The sequence below is a fragment of the Echinops telfairi genome, unplaced genomic scaffold (assembly GCF_000313985.2).
Source record: "Echinops telfairi isolate 266 unplaced genomic scaffold, ASM31398v2 ScPeMD7_7469;HRSCAF=8507_0, whole genome shotgun sequence".
Lineage (NCBI taxonomy): Eukaryota > Metazoa > Chordata > Mammalia > Afrosoricida > Tenrecidae > Echinops > Echinops telfairi.
Window position 1 is genome coordinate 24145446 of NW_022111372.1, and position 19082 is coordinate 24164527.

Sequence of the window (19082 nt, forward strand, 5' to 3'; positions counted from 1 at the left end):
TCCCACTATCATGCTCAGTCCCCACCTGGGTTTCAGCAATTCCTCTTTGTTACATTACCCTTGATCATGCCCTACCAGGCCTCCCACAACCTCCTCACCACCGATTTGGATCACTTGTTGGAACTCAACCATTTCTATTGAAATGTATTATTCTCTCCTTAGGGGCAAAGTGAAACATAAAAACAAACAACCAAAAAACAACAAGCGACAACAAAACAAACGAAGGCAAAACTGTAGAGGACGGTAAGGTCCCCATGCCTTCCCTGGGCCCGTCCCCCAGGCTTAGGTTGGCAGGCAGTTCCTGCTGTGCACGGCTCTCTCTGCTTTCTGGCCAACAGTTAGTCCTCCAGACTTCCTTATGCAAAGATCTAGCTTCCGGCTGGCACTCAGGACATGTTTCCAAACTCAGTTATGTTGGTTTTGTGGTTTCTTTCTGTTTTGTCTTTCAAAATAGCTCCCCCAGTTGAGCACAGAGGTATAGTAGAGGGTTGCTTGTTGGTGTATGGGGCTATGCTGTGGTTGGGTGGCAAGGGCATCCAAGGCAGTTGTGGGTGGAGGGATCTGCTTTGTTTCCATATTCCCCAACTCCTTAGTCAAATGGTTCACAGTTTGTCAACGTTTTGGGGTTTGGCATTAGTAAATGAAGGTGACAACGTAGCTTTTGTTGCTCGCAGGTGGGATCGTTTTAAAGTAAGCGAGGTAGGGAAAGCTGTTGGTGATGCTGATGACATTTTCAATACTGTATGATCGTAAGGACGATTCCCTGTTGAAAAGAGCCATATCTAAGAATGAGACATACATACACGTTTGCCAGTCTTTGTGCCTAAACCTGGGCTTCTCTCTGGATTCACTCTCGTCCCCGCCATGGATGAGTAAGCTCTGCTCCGGGAACCGATGTTTGGCTTCTGTGCTGATGCGAAGCCTCTTCAGACCCCAAATAGCCAGGTACTCCTCGGGGAGAGTGTTTGCACTGCACAGAGAGAGCTTGAGGTCCCAGACCAGGGTGAAATTCAGCAGGAGGCCCAGTGCAGATATGTCTGTGAACCAGATGGTGAGATGGCCATGATAGCTGGTCTGCTCTACCGAGTATGGAAGGACGGTTTTACAGCTGCACACCAGGTTGGCCAAGCTGTAGTCACAGTCTTGGATGTCTGCAGGGCAGCTACAGTTCCGAATGGTGTGTTCCTTTGTGAAAATCAGCGTGCTGTTCATCTGAGCCTCTGAGAAGCGGCTGAAGGCAAAGATGCCCAGGGCGATGATCAGAAGGAGGCAGTGCCCAGAGGGTGAGGTCATCTTGGTCTCAGCGGGGGCTGATGTTCTTGTCCTGCCTTCATGAGTCAGTTGAGCCTGACCTGAGAGAAAACATGCAGCTTTGTTATCAGAGACTCTGGCTAGAAACCCGTGGCCTCCAGTAAAGGAGCTCCCTGTACAACCCACCACCACCCGTATGCCAGGGTGCTGTCTTATGGTGGGCTGCGTGTTCATTACTGTGGCGCTGGAAGCTTTGCCATAGGCGTTTAAAATACCAGCAGGGTCACCCAGGGTGGATGGGTTTTAGCAGAAGCTTCCAGACTAATACAGACTAGGAAGAAAGGCCTGGTGACTTACTTCCAAACATTAGCCAATGAAACCTGAGTCACAACAGAATACGGTCTGACTTACATGTCTTAGACCATCAGTTCTCAACCTGTGGGTCGCAACCCCTTTGGGGGGTCAAACGACCCTTTCACGGGGGTCACCCAATTCATAATAGTAGCAATATTACAGTTATGAAGTAGCAGTGAAAATAATTTTATGGTTGGGGGGTGTAGTATTAAATTAAAAAAATAACGTGGAGGGAGGTGAAGGTGGGGGGCCAGCCCCCACCGCTAATACTCCTATTGCTACTACTTCTACTCGGATTCAGTAATGCACAATTGTATGGTTGAGATATATAAGCATTATATTAAAGTCATCAAGAGCATGAGAGATATTACAATAATACAGTCAGACATGTTACATGGCAACATTGCTCACCTCAGCCCAGCTTAGTGGTCCACATGGAGAGAGAGGGAAGGGAAGGAGGGAAAGGGAACAAGGGAGAGGGGGAAGAGAGTCAGGGAGGTCAGAGTCCGAGAAGTCCCTGCCTATATTGCTGACCCATGCCTATATACCTTTTGGGGGCAAGCCAGCCCACTAATTACAGGTAGAGACATATGTCACAGGGAGGGGCTGCACTATAGGTTACACAGTAATGAGGGGATGGTCTAGAGGGTGGTCTCTGGGTTTCCATAGGAACCATTATCAGTAGGGTGCAAACGCCGCCTACAGGAGCCTGTCCATTGTCCCCAGAGGCAGGGAGCAGGCCCACCCCTGTGGAAGGATGAGACAGCAGTCTGGCAACTGATTGCCCTCAGTGGGGGAATGCCTGCGCATCTGACCTCCCCCCACAGGGGGGGTCACCACAACATGAGGAACTGTATTAAAGGGTTTCGGTTTTAGGAAGGTTGAGAACCACTGTCTTAGACTCACCTTCAGCAAGACTAGCTGAAGATGAGTTAGTAAAGTAGGGGACCAACCAGGGCAAAGGAGACCCACGTGAGGTGGATTGACTCCAAAACCCCAAAGATGGGCTCAAGCCCACCAAGATCAGGAAGATGACCCTGGACCAGGGTACGCTCCAGTGTGTGATGCTTGAGTGGGAATCTGGCAGGCCTTGGAGCCCAAGGACAGGGAATGCTCCTTTCTGTGACCCACAGCCAAACCGCTAAACTCGGCTGTCTGAGCACACAACCCTGGTGGTGACACTAAACACGCCAGTCTGTGAGTGAGATCGGGTGCCAGCCAGGAGGCCAACTGCCTCCTATCCCTGGGCAGGGATGTGGAACTTGAGTGAGCACACCCTGAAAACATGCAGTTGCTAGTTGATCAGCCCCGAAAAGCCCCTCACCATGCACATGCCCTCCTCCCCCATAGGCGACTTCCTGGAATTCAGAGACAAACAGTTCTTTGTTGGATTCGGTGACCCAAGTGCTACCTGTTAAACAACATAGCACGAGCGCCAACAGAGCCTTTGGTTAATGGTAAACTTTAAAGCCTAGCTGGACCATTGTATCCCTCCCCCACTGTTCTCTGTTTAGCAGCCCATTCATCCTGTTCCCTGCTCCTCAGAAAACTAAAGTACCAGAGTCGATTGCACGTGTGTTAATATACACTGAAGAGGCCAGTCACGCACTAGCGCAGTCACCTAGGAGAACCAACAAACCCGTCTTAGGAGGAACCGATCCATTTCAGGAGAAAGGCCTGCAGGATGCTCCTTAGCAGCAGGGAGGTCATGACTTTGGCTTGCTTTGGGCACAGCATCAGGAAAGAGAAAGCATTAGGAAAGGACATCATGATCATGAACACGGACGTTTCATAAGGTCGTCAGGGGTTGGAGCCAACTCACTGGCACCCAACCACAGAGACATCAGAACAAATTGTATGTGCCGGTGCTGTTGAACAATGTACTGGAGGGATGGAGGCCAAGCACTATCTAAATGCATGTGCCGCTTCAACACCAGTGTGCAGTCCGGATAGAGATGCGCCCTTGGGGGTGGGGGGAAATAAAGCAGCGTATTGCATGTTGCTGTTATTGTTAGGTGCCGTCGAGTTGATTCTGCATGCAACACAGCCTGGTCCTGGGCCATCTTCACACCTGTCGCTATGTCCCAGCCCATGCTTGCAGGCGTGTAGCATAGGGCCTAGCAGATAACAGGTGTGCAGCCTCCTTTAATGGTGTCATCGCAATAAGATAAGCCATATGGCACAGGGCTCCAGATTTCAGTTTTCTAAAAATGACCAAATGCCCCAAGAATTGAATTACCTGGCGATCGATCCTAAGATGAGAAACCAAGCAATCCCAACCAGTCCAGCTAGATTTACCTGTAAGGAGCTCTGGTGGGCCTGCAGGTTAAGCGCTGGCCGCTAGGGGCAGAGCTAATCGTTCAAACCCCCCCGGTTGCTGGGGGGAGACAGAAGAGGCTGTCTGCTCCTGTAAAGATTTACAGTCTCTTGCAGCGTTTCGAGGACAAAGCTCACAAGGGGGAGGGAAGGCGGGAGAGCGGAGACAGGAGACACAGGGAGGAGGCGGGACAGTACAGTGAGGGGATTGTAATGAAGGAGATGATGCAAGAGGTTTGTGCCTTGTTCACGCCAAACCAGTGGCTTGGTAAAATGTTGTTCAAAAAATGAGTCATGAGCTCTTTAAAGCAAAAAAGCAAGACAAAACGAAAACCAAAACCAAGACTGAAAGTGATTTACAGTCTCAGAAATCCTCTATAGGTTGCTATGAATCTGAATCAACTCAATGGCAGAGCGATGGGCTGTGTGTGTTTCCATCTACCGTGGGTATGGCAGATCCTGGGAATGAGCCTTCTGATGAGGCTGCCCTAGAGCTGTTGAACGGGCCATCTCGGGGAGGTCCAGGAAGGAATTGAAGGAAGGGTCAGGCTGGGGTGGTGTGTGCCAGGCTGGGGCGGGGTGTGTGTGTGTGTGTGTGAGAGAGAGAGAAACAGGTGCCCAAACAGCAGCAAAGAAGCTAGGCAGACATGCAACTCTAAGGTGCCAGGTGAAGCCACAGGATGGGGAAACAAAGCAATGAGAAGCCCAAGGAGGGGAACTGAAAATACCGACAGGCAGGTAGTACTAAAACGCGGAAAATCAGACAGGCAGGAAGTACAGCAGGTAGCTGGAGTGCGGGGAGGATAAAACTAAACTCAGTCGAGTAAACGTGAACAGGAGGTGGGGTGTTGGCTTAAGCAATTGCAATTCCATTTCTGCATTTATTCAGTGAATGCTACAGAGTCAGGAAGTGTCAGGCACGTTGTCATCCCGGGGGATACAGCCCAGAACAAGACAGTCCAGATGGACTTATGTGCTGATGGGCTGGATTCTGTTTCCTGTGGCTTGTGGTGCCCAAGACCTGGCCTGATGTGAGAACCTCCAGGCTACAGCAGTTGGGAAGAGGAGGGAGACTGAGGCAGGCCCTGGCGTAGGCCCCGTGGAGGAAACAAAGATGAACAGGACATGGACCCCATCTTCCAAAGGAGGAAGACAAATATGGGGGAACTGGGAAAGGCAGCAGTGAAAAGACAAAATGTTTTCGGAACGCATCAGAGACACAACTTTTAGTTCCATTGTGGGGGGTGGGGGTTGGAGGTGGTAGATTCTAGAGTTGTGTGTTTATTTTGAAGTTGGCACACGATTCTTTTGAGGGCTATATTAATAGGCACACTTTGTACTCGAAGAAAGGGTTTGGAGCAGCTGGTGGAGCCAGGATTCTCCCTGCACAAGAGAGGTAGCCACTTTAAATAGTGCTGGGGTGTGGTGGTGACGACCCCACTTAGTAAGGAGCAGTGAGTCACTTATTAATTATGAGATAATTTTAGATGATCAACTGTCCCAGATTCCACCAGCAGTTTCTGGGACTGCATGTCCTAGGAAAGGAATCCTGCCACTTCAGACCCAGGAATGTGGTCCTCAGAACCAACAGCCCAGCCTGCCTCCAGCCTGAAAGGGAAAGCAGAGAGAGGTGGTCCACACATGCACGGGGGCATCCTTGCCGTACTCCCATCCCATGCAGAAGCAGGTGTGGAAGACAGACAGGGTGGACAGGGAAAAGGATATGATGTCCCGGAGGACGCGGCCTAGAGTGGGGTTAGAGGTCCTCACAGGGTTTTGTGAGCAGCTTTCTCCTAGGCAAGGACCCTGGCTTGACCTCAGGGCCCTCTGTCTCCTGGGCATCAACATCTGACAGCAAACCAGTGGGGGTTGACTCGATTCTGACTCACGGTGACCCCCTGTGTGTCAGTGTGGAGCTGTGCTCGGCTTGGTTTTTCATAGCTGATGTTTCAGTTTGGATCACCAGGCTTTTCTTCTGAAGCACCTCCCGTTGGATTTGAACCTTCAAACTTCCACTTAGCAGTCAAGCCCATAAACCAGTTACACCACTTCTCAGGGAGGTCCAAAAGTCAGAACCAAGAAGCCAGAGGCAGGCAGCCTAACAAAGAAGGACATCTACTGTGGATGCCATTACAAGATGGCGCCGGACCGCGCCCGCATCGTCAGAGCTAAGCTGTAAACAAGCTTGTTGCGCATGCGCTGCCAGCCGCTCGCTACGCATTATCAAATTGCACCAATCCTGGTAGGACACGTCACCGAGCAGGGTATTTATACCCGGGGTTTTAGGAGCTTGGGGTCTTCCGCAGCTGACCTCGGAGCAAGAGGCAGCTTAAATAAACTTCGCAGATTGCATCTACCAGAAGGGTCCTGACCATTCTTGTCTCGGTCCGTGTTGCGCCGTGTCATCCGCGCGCGACAATCTACTCCTGGCAATGGGTTGGGAGGGTGGCGAAAAGATGCCCGTTGGACCTTTATGGACTTCCATACCACCTTGAGCGTCTTTCTTCAGGCGTGTGGAATGTGGGTGACAAGAGCCCAGTTTGGTTCACTATATGCTTGCTCGTTTGGGGGGCAGATTCCAGCGAGGAATAGACAGAATGGGCATACATATATTCCATCCCTCCTGGCCTTTTTCCTATGCCCTTGGTTGTGGGGTGGAGTAAGGATAGGGCTCATTTTAGAACATAGGAGGTATGTCTCAATTATGGAGCATGAAAGAAGGGATGCCGAGGAAATGCTGTCCGACCAGGAAGAGTCAGAGGTGTCCTCTGAACAGGAGCCTGGCCCTCCCTCCCACATCTACCCACATCTCCTCAGTCCTGCTTCTAGTCTTCGCGAGTCTTGTCTCTCTAGCTAATGACAGAAGTACAAACTCAATCAGCACAGCAAAGAATGGCAAGACCCACTGCGGTCAAGTTGATTTCAATTCAGTGACCTTAGAGGACAGAATAGTATGACCCCCTCAGGGTTTCCAAGGCTGGGATCCTCATGGAAGCTCTTATCTTTCTCCCTCGGAGTAGCCAGTGGGTTCAAACTTCCGACCTTTCATTAACGACGGAATGCTTTAACCATTTTGCCACTAGGGCTTCCTGAATGCCAAACGCGCCGTACACATTGTTCTCTTCACACTGCAATATGAGTAGTGGTCAAGTGTGTCCTCCACTGGAGTATCACCCCTGTGTGGCTTGCGAGTCACAGTTTTCAACAAAGCACCTAGTACACAGTACTAGTAAAGCCTCACGATTTGTTTATTGAATAAATGGCAGTGGGGGGAGAGGATCATAATGTAACAAATGTTACTGTACTAAGACTCGTTTAACTGCTAGGCACAGATATCCAATTCAGATTAGATTAAAAATAAAACAAGGATTATTTCAGGCATGGCTTGATCCAGGTGCACGCCCTGGTGACGTAGTGGTTACTCTTTAAACTGCTAACCATAAGGTTGGCAGTTTGAAACCACAAGGGGCTTCTTGGGAGAAAGAGAAGGTTTTCTACTTCCAAGAAGAGTTACAGTCTTGGAAACCCACAGGGGCGGTTCTACCTGTCCTATGGGTTGGAATCGACTCGATGGCAGTGAGCTTGGTTTGTTGGCTGATCCAGGAGTGCAGAAATGTTAGCCGTTTCTTGCTTCTGCTTTCCTCCATTTTGACTTCTTTCTCAGACAAGTTCACCCCTTCTAGAGCCAAGGTGGTCAGCAGAAGACTCAAGCTTTCTTTTACCAGTTGAGCATCTCCCAGAGAAAACAAAATTCCCCTTCACAAATAACACCGGGCAAAAATGCACTGGTCTCCCCAGAGGCCCAGCCGTGCGCTTAATGCACAGGGCGGGCCACCCTAGAAATAACAAACTGAGAGGGTGGACGGTAGTCTGGAGCTTTGCCAGAAGAAGGTCTAGTCAGGCAGGCAGAACAACGACCGGGTACTAGACACCTGAAGAGGCCGTGGACACTTCCTCCTGTCCTGGGCGCGCTTGTGATTAAACAGTGCCTCAGGGATGCAGGTGTGTGTCGCCCTTGGGAATACATCAAAGGTTTCCAAACTGCCTCCCTTGCTGGGGAAACTGTCATTTTCACCCCATCTGAATCCAAACTGGAGCCTGGGTAGCGTCGTAGGTTACACTGGGCGGTAACTTCTAGGTTAGCAGTTTGAAAGTACTAGCCTCTTGCTCCTTGAGAGAAAGATGAGGCTTTCTATTCCAGTCTCAGAACCCCACAGGGGCAGTTCTACTCTGTTCTATAGGGTCATTACGAGTTGGCATCAACTCCATGGCAGTGAATGAATCTTTGCAGATTTCTGCAGGGATACCCTTGGGGAACTGCATTGACGAAAGGCATCCTGGTCTACCTCCCACATCCTGGTGAGCAGTGTTGGCCTTCTTCTGTCTTTCACCTGGGGGCCACCACACAGATTTAGATGGGAGACTCTTTGCTACTTGCTCGAGCTGCTCAGACGTGTTTAGCTCTCTCACTCCCTGATGTCTGCACGTGAGTCTTGTCTCGAAGTGCCTTTTTACTCAAAACAAAGCAAAACACTTTTGCTTTTGCATTAAAACTCATTTCTGAATTAAACTTTTAAATCACATTCGGATCTTCATTACTGTAAGGATTTGGTGAATGCCACTGTTTTTCCCTAATTATAGATACATACATTTTCTTTTGTGCAGAGACTATACAGAGAGTTCAAAACATCATTACTCATGGCATTTCAAAACTGTTTGGGCAAATGGTCGAAATGCCATCCTCCCACTGACACAGTATCTCCTTACTAGTAATATCTTCTTATAAACAGAGCTCATCCAGTTTGAAACATTCCTTTTGGAGTCAAGCAAAACACTCTCTACATGTTGGGGAAACTCCTGGATTGGGAAGAACATCAGTGTGGAATTTGTTTTGAACCAACTAATGTCCAAATCTGCTCAGTTCAGAAATCTTTGCAGCTATTGCTAGTATTCATTGCTAAATAAAATTCTTCAGGTGTCAGACAATTAAAAAAGAATTGATTTTAGATAACAACCCTGGATTTTAAACATGCTTTCCGGTTTAAAGGCTCAAAGACATTTTTAAAAATCTTTTTTATTTTTGTCATTGTTGAAAATATACATGGTAGAATGTACACCAATCCTACAGTTTCTACATGAGCCATCAGGGATGCCGATTATAGTGCTTGGGTCATGTGAACATTTTCATCCTCCTTTCTTGTGTTGTTCTTTTTCCATTCATACAAACTCACTGTCCCTAAGGTTCCAATCTTTTGACTTGCTGTTTTCAATTTAGAGGAGCCCTGGTGGCATAGACGTAACGTGTTGGGCTGTGATCAGCAAGGTCAGCAGTTTGAAACCACCAGCCACTCCCCAGGAGAGAGACAGGGCTTTCTACTCCTATCACGAGTTCCAGTCTCAGAAACTCACAGGGGTAAGTTCTACCCTTTCCTATAGGGTCTCTATGAGTTAATCCGATCTTATAGAAACAGTTCTTAAAAGAACATGATGGTCAAGGCAGACTTTTTTCCCCCTCCCAATTAGTTAAGCTAAACTACTGTTCCATTGTAGGATGATTCCAGAAGGCACTTTGGGTTCCAGGTTCACAAACCATCTCAGGGAAATAGTTTCAGGTATACATCCAGTAAAGGCTCAAAGAGTTAATGACCATTCACATTTCTAGTATCTTACCTGGAAAATTTAGAAGGGTTTACCCTACTGGGGCTTTGTCGCGATGGTATCAGCCAGTTATGTCTTACAGTCTAGGTGTAACAGCAATTCTGTTGTGCTTGTCGACTGTTCCATCTGGTCTCAGGGCTGTGGCCTTCGGAAGCAGACCCCCAGGCCTTTTGGTGAGTACTGAGCGCTAGATACCCATCCGTGCAATGTTCTCTTTCCCCTTAGCACATTGCTGGACTTCATTTCCAAGATCTTCTCATGTAAGTGGAGCCATGTGATTGTGTTCTTGATAACGGCAGATGGGTGAAGAGCCCTTGATGGAGGGCCCTGGAGGAGGCCAAAACTACAAATGGAGGCTCAACAGCATGGGACAGAGCACACCTCTCCTCTCTTAAGGACATTCCATTGTAATGCAAGGGATGAGTAGACTTTTACTCTTCTAAGCCTTGATACTTTAAAGTTTGTAATAATAGTGAGTTTACGTTGGTGAAGACCTGTAAAAAAAATCACCATTGCCCTCAAGTTGATTCCAACTCTTAGTGAGTCCATAGGACAGAGCAGAATTGCCCCGTAGGGTTCCCAGTCTTTATGGAAGCAGGCTGCCACATCTTTCTCCTGCGTAGTGGCCTGTGGGCTAGACATGCTGATCTGTTGGTTAACAGAAGAGTGCTTACCACGGTGCCACCGGACCTCCTTCAGACTAATATAGCAGATATTATATTTACTTCTATTTATGATTTTTAGGTCTTTTTTTTAAAAAAAGAAAAGAAAACGAGAACTAAACATTTAGAGAACAGTTTCTTTTCCCCCCAGGCAGTGGTCTATCCAGCTGCTATTGAGTTGATACTGACTCATGGCCACCTCCTGTTTGTCAGAGTACAAGTGTGTGGGTTTTCAATGGCTGATTTTAGAAGCCTTTGGGTGGACTTGAACCACCAACCTTTGGGCTAGCAGCTAGACTTCAGGCACTGGCGTTGGTAGCATGAAATACACAAAAAACAAAACAAAACAAAACCTCCTGCTCTAGAGCCTATTCTGACTCAGCCACCCCATAGGACGCGTACAACTGCTCCTTGGGGTTTCCACGGCTGCAGATCTTTATAGGAACAGTTAGCCTCATCCTTCTCTGGAGTGGCTGGTGGGTTTGAAAGGTCAACCTTATAGTTCACAGACCAACACTTAACCCACCACACTACCAGGGATCCTTATGCAATGGAAATGGAAGAAGATATCATCTCTATCTTTAAGGAACTTGAAATTTGCTCAAGGACTTTAGAATGTGCTCTGGAAACAAACAGTACAATAGCTAATTATAAGACAATGTGATTGATGGGTGCTTAGTAACAATACCAAGCAAATATTAGGCAGGGAGAAATGGGAAAGACACCCATGTAGGCAAAGAAGGGGTTGGATCAAGGGAAGGCGAGGCAATGCAGACAGAAGGGCTCCTTGGGCAAAATCTCAGAGAAGGTGCTTGGTGTGTTTAGAGCTCTTGGAATGTGTGGAAGAGTTAAGTGTCTGGGGGCTCATGAGGCTGGGGATGCAGAATAGAGTGAGACAGGATCCTTTCTGCTCAGGCTAAGGGGTTTGGACTTTATTCCAGCAACAAATTGTCCCTGAACTCTTTGGCTTTTCACTCCATCAGTTAAAAAAACAAACAATAACCTTCCGTGATTTTGGATTCAAAAAGGACCTATGTGCGCTAGCATGTTGTTAGTTTCAATTCATAGCAACCCTGAGTGCACAGGACCGAACGCTGCCGGGTCCTGCGTCAGCCTCACATTAGTTCTTAGAACCACAGCCTCACAGTGGTTCTTATGCTTGAGCCCAGGGTTGCAGCTGTGCTGTCAATCCCTCTCCTCGAGGGTCTGCTTTTTCACTGACCTACTTTACCAAACGGGATGTCTGTTTCCAAGGACTAGCCTTTCCTGATAATATGGACTAAGTATGTGAGACAAAGTCTCGCCATCCGTGCTTCTCAGGACCATTCTGATGATACTTCTTCCAAGACAGATGCTTATTCTTCTGGCAATAGTACCATATTTAAATAAACACCTTCTATGATTAGCAATATGAATATAAAAAAGTAGATATTTAAAAAATTTTAGGATGCTTCAACCCCCTCCCACTGGCAGGCTTGTGCACCCTCTTCGATGTAAGCACACCCTTTGGGACCCCTGCAGGAGGCAAGAAAAGAGGCAGGCGGTGAACACTTGTCAGCAGGGGGAGGTGTGTTGACATGTGGAAGGTATTTAAGGAAGATCACTTAGGGTGCCAGGTAGAGAAGGAGTTGGAAGAGGAGACTTTTGGTAGGAAAATGAGTTCTAAGCAAGAGGACACGGTACCCTGCTATATTCTTTGCAGGCGTATTTCCCCATTTGCTGCATCCTTCTGACTACAGGCTCTCTGCATAAATCCATTTCAATAGCTGGAGTCCTTGTTGGGGTAGAAGGAGCCCTGGTGGCGCTTTTGAGTAAGTAAAAGACTGCTAACCACAAGGTCTGTGGTTCAAGCCTACCACGTACTCCATGGGAGAAAGATGAGGCTATCTGCTCCTGTAAATGTTAACAGCCTTGAAAATCCTACATGGGGTTGTTATGAGGTAGAATCGTTACGATGGCTGTGGGTTTGGCTGTTTCTTTTTGAGTGAGGGTGTTAGAACTTAGGGTCTAACCTCGAGTGAGGGTATTAGGACTTAGAAGACAAGGATGAGGTTCCTTCTCCGCTGTGGACATGCCACCGAGATACACAGCTGGCCTGTCCGGGAGGACCATTGATGCAGAAGAAAACAGAAAGGCCCACATGGGCAGCAAAGGGAGGGAAATTTACGTTGTCTAATTCTTGCCCCAGAGCTCTCACTTGGAGATACTTATTCTGCTCCTAAGAGCTGGGGGAAAAGCCCAGTCCGTTCTCCCAGTGAGAAGCCTCTCGGTGGTTGCAGTGAGCTGTCAGCAAGAGCAGCCGCTACTGAGGACACGTAGGGGCAGGGCTGCGGAGTCCACTGAGTAGTTACGGTTCACATTCCCAGCTTCCCCTCACACTGCCATCAGCTTAAGAAAACAAACAAACAGTTTTACTGGCATATAATTCATGTACCACACAATTCAATGGTTTAACTATAGTTAAAAGAGTTGTGTAATCATTACCACAATCATTTTAGAACATTTTCTTCATTCTTGTACCCATTAACTGCTAATTCCCCCTACCATAACCCTAAGAAACTATTAATCCAGTTACTGTCTCTATGGACTACCTCTCCTGGATTTCATACAAAGAAAATCATACAAAACCTCAACAACAACAAAATAAGACATAGACCTCAGTCAATGAGAAAGCAGAAGATTATAGATACTAGAGCACATTAAAAATAGGCCAATTCATGTACATATAGTAATATGGCAATACACTGAAGTTATGGACAGACTTTGGGCCTCTGCTCACGCCCTCCCTCAACACAAGAACACTTTGTTCTAACAACCTGGCATTCTGTGATGCTCACCCTCCGGCACAATCGCTGAAGACAAAAGTGTGCATAAGCAAATGTAGTGAAGAAAGTGGATGGTGCCCAGCTATCAAAAGATATAGCATCTGGGATCTTAACGGCTTGAAGATAAACAAGCAGCCTTCCAGCATAGAAGCAAGAAGCTCACATGGAAGAAGTACACCAGCCTGTGCGATCATGAGGTGTCTCAGGGATCGGGTAACAGGCATCAGAGGACCACTAACTAACTTAACTAATTAACAAATAAACCATATTGTTGAGAACAAGGTGGGTCGGAGCAGAGACCCAAAACCCATCTGTCAACAATTGGACATCCTCCTCATAGAGGGGCCGCAGGGAAGGGATGAGTCTTAGGGGGGCGGTAAAGCACAGATGAAACACAAAATACTCCTCTGGTTCCTTGAGGCTTCCTCACCCCCCACTGTCATGACCCCAGTACTGCCTTTCACTGCAGGTTAGACAGGAGTATGTGCACAGGTACAGATAAGACATAGGAGCTCATGACACACGGAAGCCGGAACAGGAATGGGAATAGTTATACTAGGAGGGAAGGGGGAAGGTAGGGAGAGGAGGGGAGGAAGGAGGAACCCATCACAATGATCGACACATAAGAGCCCCCTCCCCCAGAGGGAAGAACAACAGAAACTGTGGGGGAAGGGAGATAGTGGTGGGTGTAAGATATGAATATAATAATAATTTATAATATATCAAGGGGCCACGAGGGTGGGGGGGGCGGGGAGGAAGAGGGGGAAAAGAGGAGCTGACACCAAGGGCTCAATAGAAAGTAAATATCTAGAAAATAATGATGGCAACATATGTACAAATATACTTGATGCAATTGATGTATGGATTGTTACAAGAGCTGTAAGAGCCCTCAATAAAATGTTGCAAAATAAATAAAAACAAACATAAATGAATAAATAAAATGGGTCAATAGGGAAAACCAGTGATGACATTTTAGTTTTAACCTGACTATCTGCAGTAATCCATGGAGACTCTGCCAGTCATCTGAATTCCTTGGCCATTCCTGGACTCACTCTTTCTGGGCGCCCCTGGTGAAAGCCCACTCTCAGGGGTGGGGTGCTGGGTGTCTGTTGTCAGGTAAATGAGTATTTATCAGGTATTATCAGGTACAGGAGCCTTAATAGGAGTCCCTGGGTGCGATGGTTAATGGGCTCAGCTGTTAACTGAGGATGGAGGCTGCAGTCTATGCTAGAGTACCTCAGGAGAAACGTCTGAACTTAGCCATTGGAAACCTGAGGGAGTGCACGTTTACCCTGATGGCGCCATGATGCCCCGGGGCTCCTGAGCTATGACTGATTTTTTCTCTCTTTCCTTTTACGCCTTAGGGGTTCCATCAACACTTGATCGCCCACGGGGGGCTGGACTTTAACACGTCTACCTGCTTCGTCCTTTGTTGGAGGAATCACAAGCATCCACTAGCAAGGGTGGGAGAAAGGTGGGTGGAAACTCTCTGAGGACCAGAGCTAGAAGGTGGCCTGTGAAGTCCCACCCCCAGAGGTGACATCCACACTCTTCCCATCCAGGCCCAGGCGGCGAGGCGCGGACAGCCACTGCACTCGGGATGGCGGCTTTAGGTGTAAGGCCTTGGGAAATCTCCTGAGAAAAGGGCCGCTCTGCAGTTTTCTTTTCTTTGGCGCTGTGCCACGGATGCGCCGCGGGAGGCAGGTTTGAGGTCCACACGATGCGAGCCGACATTGAAAAGGGGAATGAGATCCTTGTGTCTAGTCTTTCCAAGTTTATCAAGCTGGAAGTGAAGTTCATCTGGGTCTCCCCTCAGTGTTTTCCTACTGCGGCCACTGTTGTCTTTGCTTTCTTCTTCACATTCCACAACCGCACCCCCGCCGCCCCTGGTCCGAGCCACTGCATTTGCACAGGCCCTCACACGCGTCCCACTCTGAAGTCGGGGCTCCGTGGTGCCTCTGTTGATGAGGCCGGCGTCCCCTCCGCGGTGGCAGGAGGCATTATTCAGCACGGTTCCAACCTGATGGGCAGCTCATTTGGTTCATACTGTGGGATCCCAACTATTTGCTTTCATCTGATCCATTTTCTCACGCAGAAGGGGAAGTACGTTGGAACTTACAGGCATGTCTGTAAGTTGGAATTTAGGAAAAAATAGCTTCAAGCGTGCCACTGGGATCTTACAAAGGCACGGTGAACAATATTTTTGATATAATTCAGGGTCAACTCCCTGTACCCTGCCAGGCCAGTCACAGAGCCTCCCTGCTTCTCATTTTGCTCTGTGGCACAGCAGCGATGAGACGGACCATGCGAGGTTGTCACAGGGGAAAACAAGATGCCAGTGGTACTGTACATCATGCCATGAGTACTAGTCAGTCATCAGTACTGCCACCCAGTTCGTGTTGCGGTTGCTGTTAGCTGCTTAGTGGTCATGGAACCTCATTTGTACCCCTTGGCTGGTGAAGCCAAGCGCTGTTCAATTTTCAATTGGATTATTGACTTGAAATGAAATGTACTTAATCTAGAAATGGACAAAAGTAGTCAGGAGTTTATAGACTAAGACAACTAGGAACCTATTTTGTGGTTTGAAAGCACTGGGCTTAACTAGGTATTGATGCTAGCCGCCAATTCTCTTATTGGTTGCTAGATCCCTGGGTCAGGGCATGCTGTGTGAGTCACGTTTCTGATGTGATGGAACCCTGGCCTTCTTGTTGACCACAGTCCCCCCAGTCTTAGCACAGTCCTGGCACATGGTATATTGTTAGATGCCACACGGTCGGTTCCAACTTATAGTGCGTACAGCAAAGGAAAGCACAGTGCACAACAGAACAAATGACTGTTGGATCCTGTGACGTCCTTCACAATGGTTCCTATGTTGGAGCCTATTGTTGCTCCTACTGTGTTAATCCATTCTGTGGAGAGTCCCCGCCCCCCACTGACACCCTGTTTTAAGGACATTATGCATTAAGGACAGCACGTGTTAAGAACATCATGTTTGACACAGAGAGTTACTTCACAAATACTTATATTCTCCAAATGAATCCCTGCATTGGCTAAGTCAAATATCCATTCCACCAATCCTTTGCTACCTCTTTGTCTTTCACCTCCTGAAACTGTGGCTTGGATTATGCTACTAAATCAGCAAGCGAAAATCACCGTCTCAGTGGGGATTTCATTGTATGGCCTAGCCAGGGCAGGGGAAGCACAGGGGATTTTGAGCATGGGTGAGAGGGCAGGGCATTTGAGCTTACTGTGTTATGCTGTACCTGTGAGTCATCCTTGAAAACCATGGGTGGGTGACACCTGGCAAAAGTCCCATCAGGCCTCCCAGCCTCCTGTCATTTTACCAATTGGTAGAGAGTAGGTTCACAGGTGCCTTAGAACTTCCCTGTAAATCTGATGGGGACAAAGGTGAAACACACTTACCTCCAATGGTGGCAAAGGCCCCTGATCACTGACTTTTCATTTCATTCCACGTTTTCTTCCGGGACCTAAGGGAAACACGAGCAGAGTCGGATTGACTGATCTCACAGGTATTTGTGAAGAACACAAAGCCATCGCTCCAATTTCCCTCAGTTGAGGGGTTATAATTGGCCCTGCTGCAAAATTTCACCATAATCTAACATACAAGAGTTCACTCTTGTAAAGCTGACTCAGAGAAAGCTTTGATCAACTTACTAGGCCAGTTATTATGTGGGTTTGAGGTTGCCAAGAAAATGAGTCAGACACTAATAATCCCTTTGCTAAGAGATGACGGGGGAAAAAGCTGGAAAACCTTAATATTTTAATTACTTTATTCCAGAACAATAAAAGAAAATTCATGTCTTTCATTTTATAGTTGTACATGATAGCATTCCCATACAGTAACCTGTAATAGACCCTCAACTTATAAGCCTCGCACTTTTTCTTTTCATCTATATTCTAGTTAAAGCTCCAACCATTAGATTTCCAAAGAGTATGAATTAAATTTTTCGTTGCTGATTTTAGTTTAAAATATCAGAGGCCAAGGCTATTGAAGCTCTGTTGCTTTATTGAAATATTTTAAAAAATGAAATGCCTCCTGGAAATCACAATGAAATGTAATATGCAAATATGGAGACATCAGTCCAAAAAAAATCATGTGATGTACTGCAGGGGGCAAATCTGCTGCAAAGGACCTCTTTAAAATTTGAAAAGCCAAGACAGCCCTTTGATGATGAAGGTGGGCCTGACCCAAGCCCTGGTATTTTCCATCGCCTCATAAGCATGTGAGAGCTGGTCAGGGGGAAACAACCAACAGCAGCGGAGTGAGAGCACTTGAACTTGGGTGTTGGTAGAGTTCCCAGGACTGCCAGCAGAATCCACAAATCAGCTGTAGACAGGCCAGAATGCGCCTTCGTAAAGATGACAAAACTCCTGGCTTGAGACACATCGTTAGCAAAGACTAATCGCCAAAAAGGACATCATGTGGAGACGGTCAGTGAAAAGGAGAGACACAATAGCCCTGACTATGTAGTCAACCATCCAGAGAGCCTTACGATGACACAGGACCAGTTTATGATAATTGTACATAAGATGATCAGGCGATTGTGGGAACAAAGACTTACGGAGGGGTCGGATGTCTTTCTGCACTTTGTTGTGTTGTCTCCTCAATCCAGACTCAAGTCCTCCCCCACGCTGCCGTGTAACCCTGGTTCTGGAGAGGTTTTCTGTTTCTCATCCCTTAAGAAACCACCTTCATCACTTTATCCATCTTCAAATCCTATCCTTTTTCTGAAACCTCGCTAGGCGAAGGGTCCGGGTAATAAACTTGTCTGCCCCCTAATGGCTGTTCTTTCCTTCCTTCCTGTCTTTTTTTTTTTAACGGCTTTGCTTAATAGAGCCACATCAGTCTACTTAAACGAAATTAAAATCAAGCTGTTATGAGCAAACTGTCATCTCACAGAGATTCTTGGTTTTTAAACCACTCCAGTCTTCCATCAGGGCTTTGTTGCCACTATTCCCTGGAAAAGTCTCCAGTGGGCCCTGCACACCAACATGTCATATCCAACCGTTGATTTTCTAGACTCATTTCACTTGAATGCTCAGCAGCATTTGACATCGTTACCCATTCCATCCTCAAGGGAAGGACTTCTCTGTTCATCATTGACAGATTCTCCTGTTCTGTTTTGGTACGGGTCACATCAATGACCACTCCTCAGTCTCTTAGCTTGCCACTTCTCTCTTCACCCTGACCTTGTTGTATGCTTCAGGTTTTGTGTCTGGAAGTCTTTTCTATGCAAATCCACTCCTTCCACGATTACAGAAATCTATTGGCTTTCAATACCATCTAATGCCAATGATGGGCATCCTACGGTGGTGCAAATGGTTAATGTGCTTGGCTACTAACCAAAAGGTTGGAGGTTCAAGTCCACCCAAGAAATCTACTTCTAAAAAATCAGCAAATGAGGACCCTATGGTGATCAGTTCTCCTCTGACACGTGTGGGATCATCATAGCTGGAATCCCTTCCATGGTAACTGGATGTGCTAGTGTGTAGTGGATTTGTATCTCTAGCTCCTAATCTTTTCCCTCAGCTTCATACTCATACATCAACACCTTACTTGATAGTGCTACCTGGATGTCTATAGGCATCTCAAATATAGAATGCCAAATATACAATTTTTGACTTCCAACAGTGTAAAGAAGACCCAAATCCTTACAACTGGACCACGAGGTAACATCATGATGAATGGAGAAAAGGTTGACGTTGTTAGGGATTTTTTTCTTTCTGGGCTCCACAATCAATGCTCATAGAAGCAGCTGTCAAGTAAGTGTTCAAAGGATGCATTGCATTGGTCAATCTGCTGCACAAGACCTCTTTAGAGTATTGAAAAGCAAGGGCATTACTTTGAGGACCAAGGTGTGACTATCCCAAGCCATGGCATTTAAAAAAAATCATTTTATTAGGGCCTCATACAACTCTTATCACAATCCATACATACATCAATTGTGTAAAGTGCATTTGTACATTCATTGCCCTCATCATTCTCAAAACATTT

The 19082-nt window shown here is 47.1% G+C and overlaps 1 protein-coding gene across 1 annotated transcript in view; it reads right to left on the minus strand.

Moving 5' to 3' along the window:
- Positions 1-48: 48 nt before the first annotated feature.
- CUNH21orf62 (chromosome unknown C21orf62 homolog) overlaps positions 49-19082 on the minus strand; it is a 24310-nt gene continuing 5276 nt past the window's right edge. Inside the window, exons 2-3 of the mRNA XM_004711297.3 lie at positions 16490-16554; positions 49-1352 (exon numbers count right to left, since the gene is read on the minus strand). Of these exons, the coding sequence (XP_004711354.1) occupies positions 634-1293 (660 nt within the window). The 5' untranslated portion in view covers positions 1294-1352; positions 16490-16554 and the 3' untranslated portion in view covers positions 49-633. The remainder of the gene's footprint in view (positions 1353-16489; positions 16555-19082) is intronic.